Here is a 27,070-nt window from a genome sequence, read left to right on the forward strand (position 1 = left end):
ATCCTTATATTATTTGCATCATATTTGTTGCTTGCAACCTGGTTTATTCTTTGCAAAGAGCTAGGAAGAACCATCCATATGCTACAGTAATAAAATCATTTCACTCATATTCATGCCACAAAGAGAAGCTTCTGGCAGAAACTCTATGCCATGCCTCAACCACATAATAAAACACACCTTATATGTATGCCTTTTCTTCCAGGTAGATTAGGTTAAAATTTCACCAAGAATTGAGAAGTCTGCTCTCTTTTACCTTGAAGTTGATGGGATTGTTTTTCAGAAAGTTTTAAAAAGGAGTTTTAAATTGGGCCCTTTGGGCACTTTGTGATCATATCTGTAAACATATGTGTGAGATACTTAGTGAAGTTTTGCGTATATAAATAAAATTTAGTAAAGGCATTACAGGGTCAAGATCACAGGTGGACTTTTCAAATAGAGAGCTGGTACACCACTTGATTGGATTTGGTAAAAAGACACTTCTGACAAAGGAAGTGAAAAACAGCTTAAGAGTAAACAGAAATAACTGCTTTTTCATATTGCTATAATCCAGAAGCAATAATATTTAAACTGTTTTACTGAGTCTTCTACTTCTAAATTATTAAGCAAAGAGCTAAAAACTGATACATATTGTTTTAAACAATAAAATCTGTGAGAGACATTAACATTAAAGACATTAACAGACATGTCAACCCCTTCTGTGTCAGTATAATACGATACACAAGTTCCAGTATCGTCTCTGTCTTGTTCTAGCAACTACAATACTATAAGAAAAAAAAAGACAAAGTGTCCAAAGATAATGTAAACCCTGCCCATGGCAAGGGATTTGGTCCTTTCCAAACCAAGCCATTCTACAATTCTGTGATTCCTTGAATAATACTGAACTACTACCAACCTGTACCAAATACGAGGAATTTTAGACCCAAACGTCATTTATATCAGCTAGACTTGCTGGGCAATTAAAATAGGATGTGAGGATTCAAACTGCAATTTTAGGCTACTTAATTAACTATCTACAATCATTTGTACAGTTCATTGTTCTTCCTGACTCACCGCTTTTACTCTATTATACTGTACATGCTTATATAGATATGATGCAAGGACATTTTGGAGGCATGCTTCACAGGTAGTCTTACTGCAGTGCCAAAATTTCCTACAATTTTACTTTTAACAGCTGTGTAAGAATCTTGCATCCCAGGGCACACCTGAGATTTCAGGAAGGCACCAAACCCAAGGCAGAATTAAATTTCTCTGGGCAGAAGCTACAGGGCAATAACATATGTGGCTGACAGCCAATACGATCATTCCACTGAGTTCAAAGCACAAATAGGCTCACACTCATATTATTTCATAAATCTGGTACAGACTAGCTCAGTTTTCAAATTAATGAATGAATTAGCTACAAACTTAAAAGAGCCTACTGAAATTGACTTTCCATTAGAAAATGGAATCTGTAGAGAATAGAGTACTGAAATTGCAAGCTATCTGAATTTTTTTAGTGTTTTTGGATTGAGAACAATGTTTGAGAAGTTTATCGAAAGTATCTTTTTCCCAGCACTTCCCTTAGTATGCTGCACTAACATATCTCCTTTTTCACACAAGATGTTAAGCATAAGTTATAAAAACGTGGCCTTCAGTTTAGGTTTGATAGTTGTTACATATGCGAGACATGCAAGTCTAGAATAATAAAATAATTCCTAAAGTATTTCACTTAAATTCTCATTTTGTTTGCCAACTTTACTGTATGCCTGCAATGAGGCGACTGAACAGGGAGTAGAAGTGTTATTTTTGAGAATCTAGAGTGCTGCTTCTAAAACAGGAACTTATTCTGATTTGGTGGTATTTCTGCACTCCACTATCTGCCAAACTCCTGCAGAAGAGGTCAATCTAGGGTTAGTGCTCTCTGCCGGGTTCCTCTGGGTGAGCAAGCACAAATCTGCCAGTTTGCAGCAGTGCTGATGCAGGCCTTGAATCATATTCCAAACCCTAAAGAACAAAATTAGAAGCAGCTTTTGAAAACACAAGCTGATTGACATCTCTACATCTAGCTTCATATTTTAGAAAACATTAGTCAGTTTGCCTTTTCCTGTAGCGATGAAATAATCCTCCCTGTTTTGACAGTCTCTAGCTTTGTGGAATGGAAAGTCAAAATAAACAATGCAGACCACACTGAACATGCTAATACACAACCTCAAATGCTTCTGTAATTCCTAGGCCTCAGCCAGACGGCTTATCCAAACATTTCCTCCTGTTGATTCTCTCTGTCTCCCACGCCATCCTGGGCTACTAGATTTTAGATAGGAACTTCTAATACACATTATACAGATTGAAAACAATTTCATTAGCACAAACTCCACTATCGTAATTGTAATCTTCAGTAAATTAATGCAATTAACTGCACAAGGGTCTCCTCTGAGCTGTCCCCTCCTCTCAGCACACAAACCCAAGCAGACAACAAGCTCCCGTATAAAGCTAGCATGCAGTGCTCTCTGCCACCTTAGCAGGTCTATAGCATTAAAAGGATCATGTCACTGCTTCACCTTCAGCTGCTAGTGCTCCTGTGTCTTGGAGCCACAGAGCCACAGTCAGATTCACAGCACAGGAAAAGAAGGCCACTTCAGCGCCTTTTCTATTTAGACAGAAATCTACTTGAAAGCCAGAGTTTTCATGAGTTGGTGGGGGAAAACCCAGTAGGTGTAAAGGAAACCCAGGAAGAGCCAAGCTTTTTTATAGCATTTCCACAGACAGCGGGAGACAGTCAAAAGCAAGGGGAGAAAAAAATGTCCAGATTCATCCTTCCTAATGCAGAACTCTATGCACACCAAGATCTGAGAACCTGGGCAGTACCCAGAGAGATCTCTCCTGTGGAAAACTTCTCTCCATCCTACTACTCCAGTAAGAGGGAGGTTGAACCTCCCTATAGGAAAGATGCCAAAAAATTCTGGGACCATTTCATGTTAAAGAAGAATTCAGCTTCTGAAGAGGTTGTTCTGCCAATCAAGACCAATGAAATGCACCAAGAAACCTGCAGAACCCTGCCTTTTTCCCAGGTAAGAACAGGTGTCTTCTCTCCTGCCTCTTATAATCAGCAATCTAAGATACATGGGTTAGTTTGTTTGCTAAGACACAGGGCCACTTCAGAATATGCAACATTAGCCCCTGAGAAAGATTCAGTACTATCTTCGATTTATGTATCACTGCTACTATTGTGAATTTCATTCTGCTTTCTGTTTCAGCGTATTGCTCATGAGAACTGTGAGAAGGTGATCGTCCAGAATAATCTATGTTTTGGCAAGTGTAGTTCCTTTCATGTACCTGGTCCAGAGGATCGCCTTTACACCTTTTGTTCTAAATGCCTGCCCACCAAGTTTTCCATGAAGCACTTGGATCTCAACTGTACCAGTTCTGTCCCAGTGGTTAAAAAAGTCATGATTGTGGAAGAGTGTAACTGTGAGACTCAGAAGATAGAAGATCCTCTGCCTGGATCTCTACAGTCAGATTTTCTTGGAAACGTACCTGAGCACAATTAACCCATTCAAGGTAACTCTGAAATCCCAGATTATAAGGATTTGCCAAGAAAAGAAAAGAAAAAAATAATCAGTGAGACAAAACTTTTATCATACAGTTACACTATAATATTAAAGACATAGACTTTCTGTTTAAACTGCATCTCTGCTTCAACAACAACTTCACTTAAAATTTAACAAATATTTCCTTGCTCAAGATTATGTGATTTATGGGTACAGCCTTATTTTAGCAAGATAAATCTTAAAAAGTTTTCCATCCTTCCTATACCTAACATCTTAGCACACTAAGAGACAAGAGCTGAAGAACTAATGTGATTTATTTCTGCAAAAACCTAAAGTACTAGATAGTTTATGCTGCGTTTACTTGCTGAGAACGCCAGTGTTGTTCTATCGGTAACACAGAGAAGGCTTTAGACTCTTCACTGCAAAAACAGATTTGCTTTTATATCATGAGAGTGACTGGAGAATTTAAAATTTGAATGGACAGAAGGCAGAAAGAAAGCTGTGACAAATTCCTCTGATTGTTCCCAGCTGGAGTTCACTTTCCAGTAAAATCAACATACCTGACAGCTTACACACTTAAGATAATGGTTGCAAATGGTGTTTTGCCATAAAAACTATTTACTCTCCTTTTATAAATCTGCAGTTGTTCTGCATTTATTTTTATTGAAAGTTTAACATAGTAGAAGGAGGAAAAAAAGCAGGTCTACTTCCATATTAAACACAGAAATTAATGGATAGTTATTACTGTTATTTGAGTTCACTTTAGAAAGGTGACAAACATTTTCTGTCTGATGAATTTCAAGGTTGACAGTGACAGCAAGATAAGTTTAAGTCATGTTCTTAACAGTTAAACTAAAGAAGATGCGTATCTGTGATAGAAAAACAGCAAAATAATTTTAGAAAGCTTTTTATTGGGAAAGGTCTGATTCCAGTCCTTGCCAGCACAGCACCAGAGGCTGTTAGCTGACTGCTCGCTTTCCAGTTGCTTTTCTCTGGGTTTGCCTTGCAGTCCTAACATATCAGACATGGATCACCTTTCAGAAACCAGACTTTATGCTGTGTATAATCCAGGTCCTGTAGTCTGCTGGGAATATTATTCAAGTGCTATTGCCAAACTATCAGACTTTTGTTCCTGTTATGGAACTATCTGCACCTTTTTCTTTGGGTATTGGAAATAAGTATTGATACAGCTGGTCAATTCAAGGTAAAAGATCCCTTTGTAAATGGACTGCACAGTGATCAGAAGTGTCATAATAACCTGTCAAAAACATATGTTCACCATAATGGCTTCATAATGCAAGGCCCATGTTTAATTTTTATAGAAAAGAGCATCTGTCTGAGTGATAACCTGGTACAGAGTCTGGACTGCTGCAATAGCTGCTTGCACACTACTTGCAGACAGTGAACTGAACAATAGTATGCAGATATTTTTAAATATAAAGAAAACTGTTTTTAAATAATAAAAATTGCAATATTAAAACTGAGAAAAGCTTTCTGTCTGTCCTTTTGCACTGAGGACTAACAAGTGAAACTTCTATGTCTCTTTGTATGTTATGGTATATAATGTTATAATGATATATAATGTCATTTCAAATAACAAGCTGTTAGTGTTTTGTGATCCCTGTATCACATGCATTATACACAGTAAATATTTATTTTAACCTATTTTAACATTTGTTCTATCTTTATTATATTGATCAATATTCTCAGGATGCCAGCTGATGAAGTGAACTAGCACCCAGATTCAAAAATGGGCTATCACTTTAGACTGAAAGGAGGATGAGTAAGCAAAGGTTATGAACAAAGAAAAAATGTTTTTCTAAAAGGCAGTATCAGCTAGAAACCACACAGCTTTAGAGAACAAAGTAGTTCTGAACAAGTAATGCAATCTTTTACAGTAGCAATTTCTCCTTACTGGGCACATCCAAATGCATAGCCAACCCCAAAAACTGGCGCTTTGTTAAAGAATGCTGTATGCAAGTGGAAAAGCTAAGTGTCCACTGTCTCACTGCGAGGTCCCTTATGAAACATTCTGAGTTGTGATTACTAACATTCAATTTTAATAAAGCCTAAACACACAAAAAAACCAAAGTTCCTAATTTTTTTTTCTATCCTTATTCCTAAGTCTGTTATTTAAACCCTAAGAATTAAATTTTCAGAGTTTTCTATTTCTGATGTTTTAAAGCTGCATGGATATATAGGAATCTTTGTTTGCATTTTCTTCTTCGAGAGAACCATTTGAAGGTAGGACCTATACTTCCTTTCTGTATGCTGATGATTATTGTAATCAAAGAAATCTATTCATGTAAGGGGTCTGCTGGACTGGATGCTTAGTGTGAATTTGCACAGCTTTAAAGTAGGTGAAAAGAGGTAATGACAGCTGTAGTAATTGCTAATTAGATTAGTGCTGTAGTTTTTTTGGATGAATGTTTAATTAACCCAGCAATGACTGGTCGCATGTAATTAGCACGGCATCCTGCAAAATCAAGAATGTGTTAATTGGATCATATTTCTCAGACTCTAAAATTTCTTATTAGGAGTAACCTGTGCCTAGAGGCTAACAGGATTTTGTTCTCTTAGCACAGCTACAAAGGCCTCTGCTAGTATAATGATGTGGGTTAGAAAGGTGAGGGTCTACGTCCTTATCAATACATGGGTTCATCCTGTAGTAAGCCTGTAAGTAAGCAGTAAGCCTGCATGACTTCTGTCTAGCTGCATCCATTCAGAAGCTCTATGCTTCATGTAATGAATGTTTTTCCCACTGCAATTGATTACGGTGGAAGTGTTTCTATTGCAAACCAACTTCACAGAGCAAGTTTATTAAACTGTTATTAAACTGTCTGAGCTTCTTCTGCATTTTTGCTATTTATTTGAGCTACCAGACACATTCAGACATTTTCCAAACACATTCAGTTATGTTCTTTACCTTGGAAATAACTGAGGAAAGGCACTGTTTATTCCTACTGCCTGAGGGAAGTGTATCTTTGCTATACTCTATTCTCCTGAGTAAGGATTTCATCAGACTGGCATTAATGCCTGTAATTACATCAAACACCAGAGGGTAGCTCTTAATGAATTTCACCCCACCATAATTTCCAGGAAACCATCTCAGAAGCTGCCCTCAGTACTTTATGCTTGGTACTTTGTCCACCACGCTTATGAAATATTCACAGCTAACATCATGGCTGTCAGCTAACAAGCTTTAGCATGTTTTATTGACAGGTGGTGAAATCTCATCTCCCAAACTTCCTATCTCCTTACAGCAATAGCAAGACAATGAGATTCCTTGCTCTTTGGGAGAGCCCCTTACCAGTCTGTATAAGTGCATAATCACACTGTGTGGGGGAATTGGGCACATGTGCTGTGCAGGAGGGTGCAAGGGTGCAAGGGAAGTGGAGTAGGGTTGAGAATATCTGGGGCCCTCCATCAGCAGATCTGCATTTTGAGACTTTGCCAGTGGGAACAGCAAACATATACTGATAGTGAATTACAAATAATTTACATTTGATATTTTGCAGATATTTGCTAACTCCTTGAATATCTGGTAGGAAGCTACCATCTCCTCCTCCCTTGAAGGCTCACCCTGGCAGCTGGCAGCACTTACTTTGCTCAAATGAGAAAGAATGGGGATAAGATAAGCAAGTTTGTACTTAGCCCACTGCAAGAATATTGCCAAATTTCCCTGCTGAGAACAAAGTCATCCTGTTTACAGAGCTTCATGTTCCATGGTACCAGCAAAATGCATTTCAATTCAAATAATGAAAAATGGATCCAAATTTACAATTAATTAAAAAAAAAAGAAGGAAAAAAAAAAAATCTGAGGCATTTTTATTTTGTTGGTTTAGGGTTTTACTATTACCAGCCTTTTACATACTTTTAAAGCTGGTTCAAACTCACATTAATAGAGACGCATTTGACCATCCCGTCATCCTGCCTGGGCTTCCAGCAGTAAACCCTGGAGAGAGAGAGAAGTTAAAAGAGCTAATGCCCAAACGTCTACAGCAGGACACGTTGGCAGAAGAGCTCCTTGTGCTTGTGGACTAAATTAGAGTGCTGCTTGGTCTACTTCTACTATAGCCCCCATGTACCCTCTCTGGGCTGGTTGAAATCAGTAGATTTCACCATGTTTACCACTGAGGCAGATGGATCACAAAGTGTATCATGCCTTTGATTTCTCTGGTAATTAGGTCGAAGAGAGAGAGAGTAAATGGAGTCCAAGAGCAATTTTCCTTTAAACTGACTAATGATTCATCCTCAGGATGTGACATTAGGGCTGACAAAACTTCTGAGCCAAGATCAGGACTGATCTCATTTCACTGTAGCATGTCATTAATGCAGACTGCTGTTATGTATCAGAAATGTGGTCCTTCAATGACAGAAAGAATTTGACTCTGATTCAAAAGCTAACAAGAGCCTTGTGTACATGTTAGCAAGATTTACACTGAAGCAAGCGGTGCCAAAGAAAAGAAGTGGCAGTAACAAACTGCACAACTTAGAAGGATTCAGGAAAGCAGGTACTATTGAGAAAGTGAATTTCTCAGCCCATGAGATACAGACAACCTTCTGCACATTGATCAAAGGGCACAACTGGGCACAAAATGAATCCTGAAACACAGTCTTATGAAGCAGGGGACTTGTAAGCAGTAGGAATCCAGGGAGTCACGGTGCACACTTCTCTCCTGCATGTGTGCTCCATAACAGAGCATCAGCTGTTACCGCACATGGCTTGATTTTAGCATGCTGATTTAATGTTTACAGAGTGCCAGTAAAATTTTTATGATGACAGCTGGTGGGTCGTGTGGTAATTTATAAACAGCAACAACAACACAACACAGACATCAGAAAACTCCAAGAGGGATTCTCTACTATTGTGCAATATTTAGCACCGAAGAATATGGGTATTTTTCTAATTTTGCAGACTTTTATTAGTCTCTGTGTAATACATCCACTTTATGTAAAGTCCATACTATGCAGATAGTATTTCACCTAGGTGAGTTCTTTTCTTCAGAATAGAGTTTACTATAAAGACTCATTATTATCTATCACAGAGTCCAAAATCAAATTATCTGCATTTGCTACTCTGGTAAAAGTGTCATGTAATTTCTGTGTTTGAGTCTTTAAGTTAAATTGGTACACCAAGCACATGATTGCTTGCTTTTCTTCCTGTAGCAGAAATACAAACAAATGGAAACAGATGTTCTCACTACTGAACTTGAACAGACTACTGCCTTTATTCCACAATCTGTTTACTATGAAAATCCAGGAGTAGAAAAGAGTAAAATACAATCAGTCTGATAAGACTATAGATCCAATGACTGGCCAGTATCAGTATGCCATGACAGCTGGCATCTGACTAGATGAGGACATTATTTGTTTTTCATTCCACAGGAAAATTTCATCTGTCATACTTCCCCTCTTTATTTATTTTTTCCATTGTATTTCCCAAGTCCTTACTCCCCTATCTTGATTTTTTCCCATCTGTATGTAGTCTTCAAAAGGTGAAGTGTTTTCACAAAACCACACATTATGCCTTTCACATATAAATTTGCATGCACAATTTGTAATGGAATGGAAGCTAATTTTTTTTTTTTTTTTTGTTACAATGACTTTTCCAGTGATTCTGTTACCTACGTTTTCACCGTTCCAACTCATCACCCTGTTTTCAGTGACTTGCTCCTGCAGCCAATATATACGTAGATAGCAGCTCCTGAGGTAGCCCCATTCCCTGAGCACAGAGGGTTGTCATTGGCGGTGCAGAGTCTGGTTGGAGACCTGTAACTAGCCGTGTTCCTCAGGGGTCAGCGCTGGGTCCAGTCTTGTTCAGCATCTTCATCAATGACCTTGATGAGGGGATAGTGGCCACCCTCAGCAAGTTTGCTCATGATACGAAGCTGACACACCTGAAGGCTGTGCTGCCATTCAGCGAGACCTGGACAGGCTGGAGAGCTGGGCAGAAAAAAAACGGATGAGGTTCAACAAAACGAAGTGTAGAGTCTTGCATCTGGGGAGGAATAATTGCATGCACCAGTACAGGTTGGGGGATGAGCTGCTGGAGGGGAGCTCTGCAGAGAGGGACCTGGGTGTTCTGGTGGACGACAGGTTGGCCATGAGCCAGCAGTGTGCCCTTGTGGCCAAGAGGGCCAATGGCATCCTGGGGTGCATTAAAAAGAGCGTGGCCAGCAGGTCGAGGGAGGTGATCCTCCCCCCCTACTCTGCCCTGGTGAGGCCTCATCTGGAGTACTGCGTCCAGTTCTGGGCTCCCCAGTACAAAAAAGACAGGGATCTCTTGGAAAGAGTCCAGCGGAGGGCCATAGAGATGGTGAAGGGCCTGGAGCATCTCTGCTATGAGGAAAGGCTGAGTGAACTGGGTCTGTTCAGCCTTGAGAAAAGAAGACTGAGAGGGGACCTGATCCAGGTCTACAAATATCTAAGGCAGGGGGGGGCAGAGCGGCGAGGCCAGACTGTTTTCCGCAGTGTGTGGAGACAGGACAAGGGGGAAAACTGGAGCATAGGAAGTTCCGCACAAGTGTGCGCAAGACCTTCTTTATGGTGAGGGTGATGGAGCACTGGAACAGGCTGCCCAGGGGGGTTGTGGAGTCTCCTTCTCTACAGATATTTAAGACCCGCCTGGACACCTGCTTGTATGACCTGGTGTAGGGAACCTGCTTTGGCAGGTGGTTGGTCTTGATGATCTCTGGAGATCCCTTCCAACCCCTACGATTCTGTGATTCTGACATACTAAGCATGCTTAGTTCACTTTCCAGACCAGTTTCCGCTATGAGTGTGTATTTTCTGGTTGGAGCAACTTTGGCTTGAAATGTTAACAATTGTCTTCTAAGGCACAAGAAAGTGGATATTGAAAGAAATGAATTAGGACAAGGGCCAAAATTGTAATGAATCATGGAATGAACCATAGAATGGCCTGGGTTGAAAAGGACCACAATGATCATCTACTTTCAACCCCCTGCTATGTGCAGGGTCACCAACCATCAGACTAGGCTGCCCAGAGCCACATCCAGCCTGGCCTTGAATGGCTCTAGGGATGAATGCTTGAAACCTGCCCAAATACCAACTGACTTTAGATGTTGGGTGCTCTTTTTTCAAGATAATATATAGCTTTTGGAAGAACCTGGGAGTACTAAGGAAAAGCTTTCAGTATTAGTGATGACCACCACACTACTCTTCACCCATTTCTGTGCAAGAAAAGCACAGCAGGGCAAGATCCAACAGCTTCCAGAGGGAACCAGGCCACTCAGCAGATGGGGCTGCCCTGAGGTTGCCAGGAGATCGCATCAGCGATGGGTGCTCCAGGCGTGAGTCTCCAGATGGGAGCACCGAAATCACCTTCCATTACAAGCTGTCTGCAGCTCTGAAGTATTGCTAATTGCCCTCCGGGCAGAACTGACTGCTAAAAACAACAACAAAAAAATTGCTTCTGCGGCCGCACAACAGCCGCCTCGAACAGGAACGAAGCCAGACCCGCGGAACGCGCAAGCCCTAGGCGGACCCACAGCCACCCGCGCGCATGCGCGGCCGGGCGCGCGGAAGCGGAAGGTGGCGCTCCCGGCTCGCTGCTGCGGCGGCCGCCGTTCGGGAGCGTGGGAGCGGCCGAGCTGGCCCCCGGCGGTTGCTATGGAGAGCAGGGGAGAGGGGGGAGCGTGACCGTGGCCCCTCCCTTCTTTCTCCCGGTCTCGCCCTACGGTTGGTTCCGCCTCGTGCCCAGGGCAGGGAGGGGGGCGAGGGGTCCGGCGGGGGAGACGGTGGGTTGCTGCGGGACGCAGGGGCGGGAAACGCAGTGCCTTTAGCCTGCTTCGTTTAGACGCTTTCATTTTTTATCTCTGTTGGTTAGCAAATTGCAGGTCTTCAGACTGAGGTTCTGCTGAAGTAGTGTGTGCTACCTTTGGTCAGCGCCAGGCTAAGACACCTCTCTCGTGTTGGTGATGTGAGGGTGTGGTGAGTGCGTGCTGGCAGCGCGAACACTGGTGGTGCTCGGCAGTCCTTTCGTGGACGCGGGCGGTGTTCGCAGAAACACCTCTCGAGCTGTGTCTGCAACAGAATAACCGGGAGTGTCATGGCTACCTGCCTGCTAACTGCATCATAACGAGGTCTTAACACCCAGCTGTTGTATCCGTGCGGAATGCTGGCTGCGTGGGGTTTGGCACTGGCAGAAATACACTACTGCGTGTATTGGCTGTTCGGATGCTGTTTTTGTTAAGCTGAAGACCTGTGAAAAGCAATGCTATTTCTTGTCTGACACATCTCTTCACTTAAATGGCTTAAAAGTGTAGCTGAAAAGTGATTCAGTCATTTGCTTTAAGTCCACTTTTTTTTTTTTTTTTTTTTTTTTTTTTTCTCCTGGTAAAGCGTAGTTTTAGTTTTGTAATAGCTGCTTTAGGCAGTAGCTCTTCAGCCAAGTGCAGAAGACTTCAGGAAAGTTTTAGATGCCAAATCACAGGTGAAGCCACAATAGGCAGAGCCTATTGATTGCTGCACCCTTGCTTTTGCTACCACACATGGAATGTATAGCATATATAGTAATGAAGCTGGTGAGGGGTCTGGAGCACAGGCCATGTAAGATGTGGTTGAGGGAGCTGGGATTGTTCAGTTTGGAGGAGAGGGAGCTCAAGGGTGACCTTACTGCTCTCTACATTTACCTGAAGGGAGGTTGTAGTGAGCTGGGGGTCAGCCTCTTCTGTATAATTGGCAATAGTACTAGAGGGAATGGCCTCAAGTTGTGCTGGGGAAGATTCTGGCTGGCTGGAAGCTGGATGTTAGGAAAAAGGTCTCCTCTGAAAGAGAGGTTAAGCACTGGAATGGTCTGCTCAGGGGAGCAGTGGAGTCACTGACCCTGGAGGTGTTCAAGGAATGTTTAGGTGCTGTGTTAAGAGACATGGTTTATTGGGAACTATTAATAATGGGTGGATGGTTGGACTGGAAGATCTTGTCGGTCTTTTCCAACCATGGTGATTCTACAAGTGTAAGTTTCTACTTCCTGTTCCTATTTAAAGTACTTAGAAAATACTGTTCAGGAAGTGGTGCTTCTCCTCCCCTAAATATGTACTTTATAGAACATATCCTCGCTCAGTTTGTGTGAGTTCTATAAATTGTACTTCAAAGTAACCATGCCAAGAAATATTAATCCATGTAAACATTTGTTGGAGCATTTGTGGAGAAAAGTTTTGGGGAGGTGAGATTTTGCAAGTCTTAGTTTCCATACTGAAGTAGAAGGATTTTTTTTGTGTGTGTATGTGAATCTTGCATTCAAGCAAGTCTGTTACTTCAATTCTGTTTTGTGTGAAGATTTTTCTGTTTTTTGGAAATGACATTCTGCCTTCCTGTTTTAGGTTATGGGCTCATTATTCTGCAGATGTCAAGTCAGAGTTCATAATGAAAGTTATTGTACTGAGCAAATACTGTTTATGACAATGTAAACTGAACTGGGAAGAAGGAAGTGGGTTAAGAAAATGCTCTTTATGCATCTTCATGCATCTCATAATAAATGTATTTTTTGGAAGTTAAAGAATAATTTTTGATCACATAGGAAGGAGTCAGCCATCTTTTTAACCAAAACAAATTTTTTCACAGCCACAGGTGCCATTTCCTTTCAAATACTTTGTGTTTGAAATGTTTATTTAGAATAGGTTGTTATAAATTCTGTTAAGACAGGAAAAAAATGCAAAGCCTTGGGCACATGGGTTTTATCCCAACTTATTTTGTTGGAAAAGTTCTAGGCATTGCACATATGAGTACTGGTGTGTAGACATAAATCATTTGGGTTTTTCTTTTTCAGTGGTTTTGTTGTAACTTGTCTCGTAAACTTCTATCCTGAACATACAGTAATTCTTCTTATAAAAAATGATACATACTAAGGAACTAACTGAATTATGTGGGATTGGTCTTCCTGTGTTTTGGTATAGGTTTTTTTGAAAGAATGAATACAGACTTTTTTTTTTTTTTAAGAGTATATTTTAAAAGCGAAGACTACAAATTTACTTTGCCTATGAGTTAAATTCAAATCTAGTGTTTTCTACCTAGTCACTGGAACGTGTTTCTGTTTGTGTTTTAATATTTTCCCCCATACTAACCTGTATGAGATACACAGACCAACAGAAGGAGGGAGACAAGCAAACTTTGCTAGAAGTCATCATGTTAACATTATCTGTGCAGTATCACTGCCAGAAGTATAAAGAACAACAGATTTATTGTTATAAAAGACATTGCCTGTTACACGTACAGGGAGTACTAGGGTGTAGTACTGCAGTTTTCTATTGAACCTTACCTGAACAATCCCATCTAAAATGTGTGTTAAAATTTTGAAATGTTCTAGAACTGAAATTAGAAGAAATAAATTTAGCACCAGTGTAACAGTTCAGATGTGAGAAGCTAAGGAGCTGTGTATCTGTGTAAATAGCTTGAAAGGAAGCTCTGTTCAGTGAGGTAAGGTACTGGGATGAAGATCATTTGAATATCACACTCTTTTTCTGTATTTCAGAAGCAACAGAAAAGAAGTTCCAGAGCTGGATGATGAAAAATCTCCTGGTTTCTATGCTTGTCTTGAGAATGGATCTTTCTTTTGCATAGTTCCAAATTCGTGAAACTTGTCATCATCAAAGGTATTTGATGATTGTCATTGGTTTGATTTCATTTATTATGAAATTAAATAATATAGCAGGTAGTCATTGAGTAGTAAGAATTTGGGATAAATTTCCGTTTTAGGGTTTACTGTTTTTTTCCAAAGTGTTCCTCTCTAGTTACTGCTCACACATTATACTTAGATAAAAGTATATCCACTTACAAGCAAATATTTTGATTCTTGTAGATCTGTTTTGTTTCTTGAGCTGTTATTTCCTTTTCTGATGATGCAGGTCTTGGAATATGTACTATTCTAGGATGACAGAAACCAAATGGGTTCCCAAGCATTAAGCAGTTTTTCTAGGTTCTTTGAAATATGTTCTACATGACTTCTTCTTTATAAATCCATCTTAACTGCTACCAGTCAGATTGTTTCCTGTGTTTTGAAACAGTTTCCAGGAATGTAAGCTGGACCTTCCTGGGCTCAGAAGGAGCATAATACACCCGTAGTTTCCTTGCTCTTAGGAAATTTCTTAGTCCTCAGGACTCTCTCCCATGAGCTTAACCTTTCAGTGATGAATGTGAATGTCCTCACAATGACATGGACTAGCTCCCTTCAGTGCCTGTCCAAAGGCTGCTCCAAAAGTAATGCCTCCTATTTTATTATGTTGGCCCATGATGTCAGAAGTGGACTTTGGTGGTATGGCAGTAGAGATTGTCAGGGTTTTATGATTTTTTTGCTATCAGTATTCCATACCATAACATCCTGTAGTTCCGTGGATTGTTGGTAGTTCTGTGTGGTGATACTCAGAAGAGACAAACAACTGCGTATCCCAGGAGACTTCCACTGTTCCATTTCTATTTTCCATTCAGAAGGAAAGATAAAATTGCTCACAAGTCAAGAGTCTGCCCTTTATTTTTCTTCTCATTACTGCATTGTGTGCTCCCTAGCCATTTCACCTTCAGCACTAGAGTAGAGCCTTCAGTTTTGGACACTCTCTCTCTGTATTTGATTTATTAGCTTCAATTCCAATTACATTGTATTGTATTGTGATATCTTGCATTCTGATATCGTATTTGGTTAGCTCATTTCCACTATTTTGTTTCTAGGCCCATCTCCATACCTTTTCCCTGCTCACCCCCTTCCTCTTGGGGTGGGAATCCATTTGTCCTCCCTGCCCCATTAGTCATGGAACCAGACCATGCTGGCCCCCAAAAAAGATTGGCAAGGTTGAATCTTCCCTACAATATTCCAGTACATGTTGCTGCTGTGTGACAGATGGCAGCTGAGGGGCAATCTGACAGGGTGGCATCTGACATGGAAGTGCGAGTGAAGCAAAAATATCGAACTGATTTCCTTCATGAGAAAAAAATGGCACCCACTAATGTTCACTGACGCTTACTGAATGTTTGTGGAGACCAAACAGTGGATGTGAGCACAGTGTGGCAATGGGTCACCTTGGCTGGTACAGAATTTTACAGACGTGACATACAAGCTCTTGTTCATTGCTGGAAAAAGTACAAAGCTAGTGGTAGTGCCTCTGTTGAATAAATGTGTTTTGTAGCTGAGAAATTGTATTAAATAATGTTAATGTGCTGTTTGTATCTGTTGTAGTTTTATTGGATATAGATAGGTCTCTCCAAAACGTAATGCCTCCTCTGTTGCATCTTATCGGGTGCCATGAAATTTAGTACATTCAGTTTGTTTAGAATCATAGAATCACCAAGGTTGGAAAAGACCTAAAAGATCATCCAGTCCAACCGTCCACCTATTCCCAATAGGTCCCACTAAACCATGTCCCTCAACACAACATCCAGCCTTTCCTTGAACACCCCCAGGGTCGGTGACTCCACCACCTCCCTGGGCAGTCCATTCCAGTGCCTGACCACCCTTTCTGAAAAGTAATACTTCCTAATGTCCAGCCTGAATCTCCCCTGCTGTAGCTTGAAAGGTTTAAAGGTTTCTTTATCTGTTCATCCCTCACGGTGAGTAAGTCTCTGTGGCTCTTTACTTTCTCACTGGTCTCAGGGGCCTGGAATTCCAGAAAGGAGGTCTTACTCATGGAGATTGAGTTCAAGAAGGCAGTTTGACCTTTTCTGTGCCCTTTCATCAAGTATTCTGTTCCATTTAGCAGCAGGCCCGTATTTACCCTAACCTTCCTAATGCTACTTGCCTGCCTCTGTAGTTCCTTGTTGACTTTATTTGTCACTAGATTCAACACCAGATTCAGCTTCGTATGACTTTCCTAACCCCAGCCCTGTTTGTTCAAATGATATTTTTCTGTATTCTTCATGGGCCACCAGTTTATGCTGCCCCATATGTTTCATTTTTATGTCTTAGTTCTGTTAGGACCTCCTTGTACATGTGTGAAGTTCTCTTGCCACTGTTGGTTTGGCTCCTGTGCATGGTGCTGGACCATTCTTGAGCTTGGAAGTGGTCCTTGAACCTGAGCTCTTCTCTACGTGATAGTCTTACAAGGAGTTCTTCCAAGCAGGTCCTGGTACAGGGCAAGGTCTGTTTTGGAGTCGGATTGTGATCTCACTGTTTGCCTTCTTCCCTCTTTTAAGTAAGTCATCAGTACCACCGTCTCATGGATGTCACACCCAAGGCCACCCCTGACCTTTCCATTCATACCTATTTCTTTGTTGGTAAGCAAGAAGTCTAGCAGAGCTAGGCAAATAGGCAGTTCGGTTCTGTGCCAGGAAGTTGTCAGTGCACTCCCAAAACATGGATTACTTGAACCCTGCTCTTTTTACTCTTCCATCAAATACAAGGATGGTTAAATTTGCCCTTGTGGTATGGAACCTGTCAGTGTAAGAGCTCTCCCAGCTTTCTGGTTGAAACTTCATCTGCTTCATCAATCCTATGCCAGGTAATCTTTAGTAGACAGCCTCCAAAGTGTTAGCCACACTGGTCTTCTTGCTGTGCCTGACATTAGCTCAGGATGCCTGGCTCAGGATTTGCCCCAAGGTAGAGCTGTTCAGACTCCTGATGCCCTCTCATGTGAAGGGCAATTTTCTGCTTCACAGTTTCAGTGTGTCCTTCCTAAAGTGCCTTGTTTATCTATGGCAGCACTCTGGTTCCATAACCTATTCTAGCTTGTCTTTGTGATATGAGTGAGAAAGTAATGCCACATTTTCATGCAGACCTCTAATTGCTCTGATTTGTTTGTACCTGTAGTGGTATGCAGGCACTGCAGATGGACCCCCAGTTATACTGCTTTCCCTGAAAAAGAGTGCAATCTTCCCCATTCAGCCCTGTGTTTTTAATTATAAGATCTATTATCCACATCACCCTGCATGCTTTGTTTGCCTGTTCTGGCCGTCACTTCCTCACTTAATGTTGTTATGTGGATTATGCTTCCTGGTCTCCACTGGCTCTGTCTGTGATGCCAGTGTGGAAGAATATCTGGGTATAGTAGTCTAACTCCCAGACTTTGGCCTCAATAACAGCAGTCCTTGATATCTGAGCCCTTGGCAAGCGGTACACCATGTGAGCTCACAGGTTGGGTCAGCAGAGGCACCTCACTCCGTGTGAGTGAATGCTTCTACGTGAAGCAGTGAATTTCTCGCTGTTATACTTTGGCCCATCCTGCTTACAGTGCCATGGTACTCAGGCCCTGTCAACTTGGAGACCTTATTGCAGGTGAGTTCCCTGCTGTCACCTGCTGTGAGGGCCCTGAAGAGCCATCCTCCAGAAGCTTCCAGCTTTTGTTATCTTGGGCATCTTCATTCCCAGGCTGGTAAGCACTTGTGTACCTTCTCTGTGCAGGTGGGTGTTAACACTTGTGTAATTACAGTGTCTTGAAGAAAGTCTTCTTAATATCCTTTCTGGCATCCCTGATGTCACACTGTCTGCTTGCCTCTTCCCACAGTTCCTGTACTTGATGAGACAGATTCTCCATCAGCACACACTTAGTCTTGCATAAAATGTTCTAAACCTGCTGGTTGCCAAAGCTAACTCAAGGGCATATTAAGAACTAGCAAATTTAGGAGAACAATTCCACATAATTTATGTCTACATATACCCCTAGGAATACTGTGTGTACATCAAATTATTGTGCGTGCAAAGTGAAATTAATAAGAGATCAGTAAATATAGGACTACATATCCTAAATGATTTTCAAAAACCTAATTTTAGGTTTTAAGGACACAGTAAGCTGTATTTAGTATACCATGCAGGCTTATAAAACAATTGTTAGCAAATTTGATGCATTCTTAAAGCAAAAATGAGCACTAAAAAAATGTAAAGCACATCTATAACAGCTATCAAGGGGTTATGATAAATTGTAGAAACATCATCTTATTTGAGTTTGAGTTTATTCTTTCTCTAGATAACTATCTAAAACAAGGCATTAATGAAACCTGTGGATAGTGTTAAACAGAGAAGTTGTGAATGTCAGTGAGGATGAAGCTATCAAAATCCCTGAAAACAGAGGTAATGTCTGATCAGTAAATAATAGGAAATTTTGACAGAACAAATAGAAATTGAAGGACATCCAGAAATGGGCAAATAGCCCAGAGGTAAGTGAAGCTTATGCTGAAAAGGGAGGCTCTTGGATAAAAGTGCAGCCAGGGTTTTAAATGTGTGTTCCAACGTTAAGATTCTTGCTATGAAGGCAGGATGACAAAAAGTGTAACAGTAACAATTCTGCTCTTGAAGGTCCTGATTAGTAGTGCTTATAATTTGTAGTGCAGGGAAAGTGAAAAACAAACAAGCGCCAGTTAATCATGCCCTGAAGTTTGTATTCATGGATTTTCTTCAGACTAAAATTAATTAAAAAAAAAAAAAAGTCATATTAAGCTATGGGAATGGAAGCCTTGCTGTTTTAAGTCTGAGTGATAGTTAGATAGATAGAGTGATAGAAAAAACTGTTGCATGATACTTCTAGACAATCTGTATGAAAGCTGTTAAGGTAGTGTGTTTTCTTTCTCAACTTCTTTGTTATGAAGAGAGGAAAACACGGAGGAGAATACTTAGGAAGTGAAAAACAACAAAACACCGGGGGATCCTCTGAGGATGTTATCATGCGAGTTTTAAAAAATGTTTAGATTCCTTAAGTCATAAACTGTCAGGTTTCTTTTCTCTGTTTGAATGTATGTGAAACCCCGCAGGTAGCATAATTCTAGTTTAATATACTCTTTTTTTCTTGGTTATTTTTGTTTTTATCTCTCTAGGATCATCTTTTCTTCTTGGATGGATTGATTATTACTTGTTTGTGTTCAATGGGACTTCGAATTCACTTTGTGGTTGACCCTCAGGGTTGGTGCTGCATGGGCCTGATAATCTTTGTTTGGCTGTACAATACAATCTTCATTCCAAAAGTCATCCTTTTTCCTCACTATGAAGAGGGGCATATTTCAGCAGTGGCAATTTTGTGTAAGTCTATTTAACTTAGTCCTTTTCTTTTACTAGTAACAATAGTACATTTGACCAGCAGTTATCAGGCCAGAATATAAAGAACAAGGTGAAAGTTAAGACTGAAGGATAAAATAAAGGGTAAGAGTACTGGGACATGTTCTGTGTTTTGTGCACTTGTTCCTTTCAATGGTGTTACAGTAAAACTTTGTGGAAAGCAGAGAAAAGCATTTATACACCTTTCAAGTCTTGCAGCTAAGACTTTTTAACTGTATCAAATAGTGTATTTACAAAACATTGATGGATGGTGTCAGAAGTTATGATGGTAGTACTGATGGTTGAACAATTGAGTTCTCCTAACTCCAAGTGTCCCCTGATGGATGGGTTGGCTGAGTTATCTTGATAGGATCAACTTGGGTAAAAGCTTGTATTATAATTACAGCCATCTTTTTGGTGAAGATCAACCATTGGGTTCCTTTCATCAGAAGATTTTAGAATGATTGGCATTTATTTGATGAGGCAGTGGAGGAGCTTCTTGACACTAATTAATAAGATTGAAGTGACATCTTGCAGCTACTATCAGAACAGTGTTCTCCGCTACTTTTTCCTCTCCCTTTTTGAGATTATTTAACTTCGTAGAATGCATAGCATCAAATGTATATCTGCAATTCAGAAGGCAGAGTAATTTCTAATTTAGTACTGGATCGTGTACATTTTTGCTATAGTGTAAAGCAGTTGTCACTTCAGAATAGTAGGCTGTTTACTACTATAGACCAAAACTGAGAAAATGCTGTTTCAAATGCTGGATTGCCCCTCTAGTGTAACTAACATATAGCTTCTTAAACATGAAGATGTTGCAGTGTGAATAGCAGTCAGATCTTTTTAGATGGTGATCTGTTTTTATGTTTCTTTTTGGCGTAAACAGTTCTGTCATGGTAAATGTCCTAGTGACTGTAACTTTGTCATTGCTTTCCATATAACGTTTCTGAGATGGGGATGCTTTATTTTGCTGGGTGGAAGAATGTTAAAGCAAGCATAAAAATGTCATGTATATAACTCAAAATTTTAATTTTCTTTGGGAATGCCTTCGTATTTTTGCAATGGTCCTGTGAAAGAAAGATTTGTAGAACAGTATTTTGGTAGATTCAAAAACAACATGGAAGTTTGGAATTATTTTGAATTAATAAATCTAAAATTTGTATGCGACTGTATTCTTTTGTATTCTAAATTTGTATTCTTTAATGTGAGAGATAATGGTACTGCATGCTGTGTTGTGTTTATATTTTAATTCTTCGTTTAGTACTTCCTGCCATCAAAATGCAGGAATTGAGTTTGGAAAAATTCAGTGAGGCTTTGAATCTTTGCCAGGATGTGGCTGCTTGCAGAGGCATACAAGTGCTTACTGCTTCTAACATCAGTGCTTGACATAAAACTTTTTGTTCACAAGTCTTACTGTGTTTATACATCCAGCATTTGTGGAAGATAGATTAGAGGATACATCCACCATCATTCTGGCAAGACTGTTGGGATTTATGAACGAAGCTAGAGAAATGTGCTGTTTCCTAATAGCTGGGAAGCAAAGCAAAGGATCAGTTTTTACTTGCCAGCTCCTTAATTTCTTTTCCTGGGTACCTGTGATTAGCCAGTGATATGTCAAATAGAGGTCTACCTGGACTTTTTTGCAGATGGTGCAGTATGACAGTTCTTGTGTTTATACAACCCACAGGTCAAGTATTTCTCGAGTAGAGTATAATTTTCTTTGGGGTTTCAAAATAGGGTGATTTGAAACATCCATGAATAGCACATAGCAAATTAGTGAACTTGATGGGTCTGTAAAGTTATGCTGGTGTTTTCTTAAACATTTGAGGATTTACAGCTGTCCCTATTCTTATAGACATTATGACTTTGTAAGCCCGTGTGACAGGGACTCATTGAATAGATGTGTAATTTGATGAAACTTGTGGATACCAATACAGAGTCTTGTCGTGATTTTTTTTTTTCTTTAATTTCATCTAAAAACTGAAGAAGTTGCTCCTATTTGTTAAATTAGGACCATGGCTTTGTTTACTAGATCTTGGAAAATCAATTAGTTTTGCTTTATATAACTAAAAAATTGTCATAGTCTGTCTGCAGTTTTTTTACACCATTGGAGTTTTATAGTATTATGTGGTTAGTATTGTTTTAATATTTTCTTGTTTAGTGTACGTTGAATATTTATACCTAATAAGTACAGTGGTTTGTTAAATATGTAAAATTTTGTTCACTATAATGCTAAAAAAGCTTATATTTTAAATTTCTTTTACATATCCTTTTGAAATTTTAATATCGCACTTTCATTTACTTCAAATATGTGTTCTTTTTCCTGCTTTTTACCTGAAAAAGAATAACAAATGCTTATTTTTTTCAGGTTATTACCTCTGCTCATTGTTTTGTATAGCTTCTTTAGTAAGAGCCTCAGTTGCTGATCCAGGAAGGCTACCTGAAAACCCAAAGATTCCAATTACAGGTACGTTAAGCTGTTTCTGTTTATCTGAACAAAAATTATTTCAGTGTCATCAGAATAGTTGGGAGATAATACAGTGTTATGAGATTTAATTGAAACCACAGCTGAAGTATATGTTGTTACTGAAATGAAAAGCTTTATAACTCACTATTTCTGGCATTTGAATTTCTTGTACTTTGTGTAGACTTCAAGCTTCTTTTTTTTAAAGATCCACATTCTGTCAGAAGTATGGTCATGCAGGAACTTACGCTAGGGCATTTTTTGGTGGCCAGAATTTTGCATTTTGTGCTTTTAAATACATTGCATGTGTTTCAAATGATAATAACATTTTTTAGAGATGCATAGTCATTTTAACTCTACTGCTTTTTTTTCTAGATAAATTTATAAGATACTGAAACTAATGGTAGAAACTGTTGTTGCATGGGATTATACCTGTTGTTTTTTTTTGTTTGTTTTTGGTTTTTTTTGGTGCATTTTATTGCAATAAATTCTGTTTGTATGGACTGTTAACCAAATAAACAGATGGGTTACATTGCATTACAGAGAGTAGCAACTTAACATTTGAGAATTCCCTCTGTACTTGTGAATTTATTCTACAATTGCTAAATGGTATCTGATGTACTAGAAATTGGAGGGTATTTGAAACCTTAATAATTCTCCAGGGAGAAAGACAATATTTTAATGACCCATTTGATGCTTTTAAGGTGCTTATCTAGTCCATAAAGCTTTTACATAGCAGTTGATAATGGAGTATTTAAGCATGAGTTTTGCTGCATAAAAGGAAGATACTTTTTCAATATAGAAAGCATAACAAATCCAGTGAGGAGTGAAAACTTCAATCTCATCTTGTGGTGACTTTGCTTTCCCTTCCTGATGGTAGTGAGAATCTGTTTATCGTCAGGACTGATGTTTACACAAAAACTATGTAGGAGATAATAGCAAAGAATATGCTTGGGATTCAGGTGTGGCATACTGATTGTGGAACATCTCTTACTGGTATTACTTCTTTTCCCATTATCTAAGCATCTGAGTCAGTAAAAGGAAAGGTTGCAGAGATGTGATTCTTCAGTCAGACTTTTTCTACAGGTAAAACAACATAGAATCTGCAGACTGAGAGAAGGAAGACATTTAGTACAGCTACAGACATTTGTGATTCAGTGTATTTCTTCTTTTTCCAGTGAAATACCAGTACCAGCAGGAGCAACTACTTTATGCACGAGCATTTCTTTCTCTTTTAGGGTGTATGTTTGTGTAGATCTCCAACCTTTTATCTTCATGCTGCATTCATATCACATAGAAATAAAACTCTGTAGATGTTTCTGAAGATGGAACGCTTAGGCTTGATTGCAGTAATGATGTTATGATTTGAGGTGCATCAAATCATATTTAACGTGAATCTAGTTTTTGGTCTTTCTAAAGTAATAACTAGGTTCCCTGATATTCTATGGTTTGATGGGAAGATACATTTTGAATGGTATAAATTATATTCGAAAATGTAGTTGAACTGTGCTATTTACTACTTGATTGGGGTGTGACACCTTTGTGACACTGGATTTATGGGAACAGATTGTAAAACAGTTTCCATATGGCATTATTACTAGTTTAATGATCTTAGATATTGTGCTTCGGTACTTCTGATGTCTAAATGTTATTTGTCAGCAAGAAAGACAAGATAAGGGCTGCCAGCAGGTGGCTTAAAAAGTGCTAAATTCATCTTTATTTTCTTTATGTAGTGAGAATGTTTTATCGTGCTAAATTTCTGAATGATCTGTAAAAACTTATTTTCTTTCCCTGGGATTTAAGAAACTTATGTGCATAAAAAAATTACTGTTTAAAATATTTAAGATTCTTAATCTTGCAGCCACTGCCTTTGAAGACAGAAAATATAGTATTTTTTTTAATTGAATTATTACAGTGTTAGTGCCATTTGTTTCCCAGGTGTAGATAAACTTTCTGAGTGCACCATTAAATTTCATATTTTCAAAGGCTTCCTCTGATTTCAGTGACAGGATTTGGGAAAATAATAGGTAAGCTGACCAATAGTTGCTCCTATCAATTTCAGCTGGTTGGTATTTCTGGAGATCAGTTTAATGCATCTCATGTGGAGCATAGAATACTAGTGTGTATTCTTAAATAAAAGCCTATCTTATGTTTGTTTTAGCGTTTCATCTTGAGATTCATCTCTTCATCTCTTAAGATACTTTGAGATGGAAGATGCTTCAGAAGTGTTTATAGTGTGTTTTATTTTAGTTGGCTGTATTTGAACAGTATGAGTCCTCAAGGTTTTGGAATGGCAGAGAGAGTGCATGATGTTTCTGTTTAAAAAGCTGCTTATTGTACTCATCTCATAGTAAATTTGTTTTTCCTCCTCATGTCACTAGGATATGTGTTTATTATGAGTGTGCTGTACTGAGTTCAGATCTTTCTAAGGCTGTCTTTACAATTTCCCCTAGAAAGAGAATTTTGGGAATTATGTAACAAATGCAATATGATGAGACCAAAGCGTTCACACCATTGTAGTCGTTGTGGGCATTGCGTGAGGAGGATGGATCACCACTGTCCATGGTAAGACCAGGGCATTTATTCTAATGATCTTCTACTGTTATAGTTTGTCTTTTTCAAAATTCGTGGTTAGATTATTGTGTATTTGTGCCCTTTCTTTCCCAGTAGTGCTGAATCATTCAGACACTTAGTTCACGGTAAGAAGAGCTTAGGGTTTCCTTTTTGTGTACAAGTGAAACTAAGAAAAATTACTGTTGCAATGTAACATTTAATCATTGACAAATTGTTATATATCATACAATTTTCTAAAGTTTGTGTATTTTATTTTAAAAGTTGCAAGTTTTACTCCTTTAGTTACATTGATGCCAGTGTAATCATATGTTGCATGTTTATTTGTTGCAATTTAGTTTCTTGTGCTGGGAAAATTTTTTTGTAAGAAATTAAACTTAATATTTCTTGGATGGAAATGAAAATTACAATTTCAATACAAAAATGAATGTTTTTTGTAATACTGAAAATATTTCATGGTTTTTATACAGTTTTTTATTTTTAGTTCACCTAATGTCTGTGCTGGTTAGAAAACTTTACTGCCATATAGCAAATCCCATTTGTCATGGTCTCTCTTATTTTTTAGTGAAATTGCTTCTTTCATTATTCTTGATTACTCATGGTCAGCCTGGCTAAGATTCTTTGTTTAAAGTAAGTCAGCCTGATTGTTGCTTAAAATGAAAGTAAGTTTTGCCATCAGTTGTTCTGTGGCATAATTTCCATCAAAGAAACAGACAAAATGAAAAAGATAGAATAGAGGTCAGGATCATTCTGTATTGATGTAGCCTTTTTCAAACTAGCCTTTTATCTGTTTACAACTCAGACAATAGTGCCAGTGTAATGTGTTTGACATCATGTCTTAGTGTGGTGCTGTTGTCTGTGCCAGTGCTTGTGCTGGAGCATACATACAAGCTACTGCTTGTATGAAGTTATAATTTAACCCTAACCAAATTTTATGCATCAGTATAATAACTTCTGTAAAGGAAATGAAGCAAACTAGACCTAGATTTCAAAGGTTTGAATCTCTGAGTTAACATTTCTAGAGTCCTTGAGATTCTTCTTTACATCAGAAGAACTGCAGAAGGACTTTCTGAATGGGGGTAACTGTTCTTCTTCTCCTGTGTCTTACATTTTTTTCTTAGTCATGTTTATTTGTCATTGGGGTACCCTGTGTTCAGATTTAATACAAATTTTTAATTGCGTTTCTAGCTTTTAGACTACATCACTCACTACTGGTGGAATGTTATTAGTGGAGAACACATACTAATATGAAGTTTTGCAGATATTTTTATCTTGTTACCTGAGTATTTCTAGAAAATGTGAGTGTATCATTGCTGTTTGAAGATGAAGGGAAGTGAGTTTTGTAATCTAAGCAGTAATTTCAGTAAGGCAGCTTAGATTTTAAGCAACCAAGTAGCCTCTTTACAGTAACTGCCATCTCTAACATGGAGGCGATTGCTTTGATTAAGGATGGAGTTATCGTGTGTAGTCCTTACATTTGACCCATAAATCATCTTAACTTTTCTTAGGCATAATTGGTAGTTCTGTAGCCTGACTAATTAATAAATAATGTTGACAAGCCTTTATATTTCAATCTGTGTATACTTTGTTTCTCTGCAGGATTAATAATTGTGTTGGTGAAGACAATCATTGGCTGTTTTTACAGCTGTGTTTCTACACTCAAATTCTTAGTTCCTATACGCTGCTACTTGATTTCTGCCATTACTACTACTTTTTGCCTCTGAAAAAAGATAACTGGGTAAGAATTTCTTTTCTCCCCAGGCTGAATTAATGGCTAGTAGTGTAATATTTTGATTACTAGACATTCCTTTTGGTTCTCTTATTAAGAGTGAAAAAAGTACGTGCACATGTATATTGTGAAGTAAGCAAATTCATTATGGTAAGTAACAATATATGCTAAAACAGTTCATCATTTTGAAGTGTTAAAAACCTAACATCAGTTTTCTTAGAAATCTGGAAAAGGAGACAAAACAGCCAGATTCCTTTAGAAGTGATTAGTGAATGCTTGTATAAAGCAATGTAGCTACTTCTGATGTTTTCCTTTTTTTTTTTTTTTTTTTTTTTTTATACTTTCTCTAAAGTAAATCAGAATGGTTTTTTTTCTGTACAAAGTACCTACTGGAAAATTGTGATACTGCTAGAAGATTGAGAATGTATGATCATTCTGAAAGGTTAAAAGCACACATTGGTTTGGAAGCAGTATTTTGTCCTGTTTGGAAAACATCATGTGGGCTAAAGGAAAACTAAATTTGATTTATTTTACATGGTGTGCTATTATTATATTTCAAAGTCTTGTCTTCAGCAGAATGCCTTTGGACACACACACAGGAAATTATACATTGAAATAGAGTGAAAAGATGTTCTACAGTTGTGGAACTGAAGTTGTTAAGTGCTTGTATCTAGTGCTTATTTGTTTACTACTGTAGCATTCAGAATATTCAAGAGGTTGGCCTGAAATTTGCTGAATGCTTGTAAGTGTTGGAATAGCAAAGCTGATACTCCTTACTTTGAGGGAAAAAAAAAAAGTTATGAGAGCTT

The 27,070-nt window shown here is 38.8% G+C and overlaps 2 protein-coding genes across 2 annotated transcripts in view; both read left to right on the forward strand.

Moving 5' to 3' along the window:
* Positions 1-2,522: 2,522 nt before the first annotated feature.
* Positions 2,523-3,527, forward strand: CER1 (cerberus 1, DAN family BMP antagonist; the record flags this gene model as incomplete). The annotated part of the gene is made up of 2 exons (XM_079548456.1): positions 2,523-3,047; positions 3,234-3,527. The coding sequence occupies 2 exons, from the start codon at positions 2,523-2,525 to the stop codon at positions 3,525-3,527; spliced, it is 819 nt and encodes a 272-aa protein (XP_079404582.1).
* Positions 3,528-19,284: 15,757 nt separating this feature from the next.
* ZDHHC21 (zDHHC palmitoyltransferase 21) overlaps positions 19,285-27,070 on the forward strand; it is a gene marked incomplete at its 3' end in the record, with an annotated part of 30,767 nt that continues 22,981 nt past the window's right edge. The window contains exons 1-4 of the mRNA XM_079548703.1: positions 19,285-19,479; positions 21,866-21,964; positions 24,415-24,526; positions 26,132-26,270. Coding sequence (XP_079404829.1) covers positions 19,326-19,479; positions 21,866-21,964; positions 24,415-24,526; positions 26,132-26,270 — 504 coding nt within the window. The 5' untranslated portion in view covers positions 19,285-19,325. The remainder of the gene's footprint in view (positions 19,480-21,865; positions 21,965-24,414; positions 24,527-26,131; positions 26,271-27,070) is intronic.

This window comes from Tetrao urogallus (genome assembly GCF_951394365.1).
Source record: "Tetrao urogallus genome assembly, chromosome: Z".
In the NCBI taxonomy this organism is placed as follows: Eukaryota; Metazoa; Chordata; class Aves; order Galliformes; family Phasianidae; genus Tetrao; species Tetrao urogallus.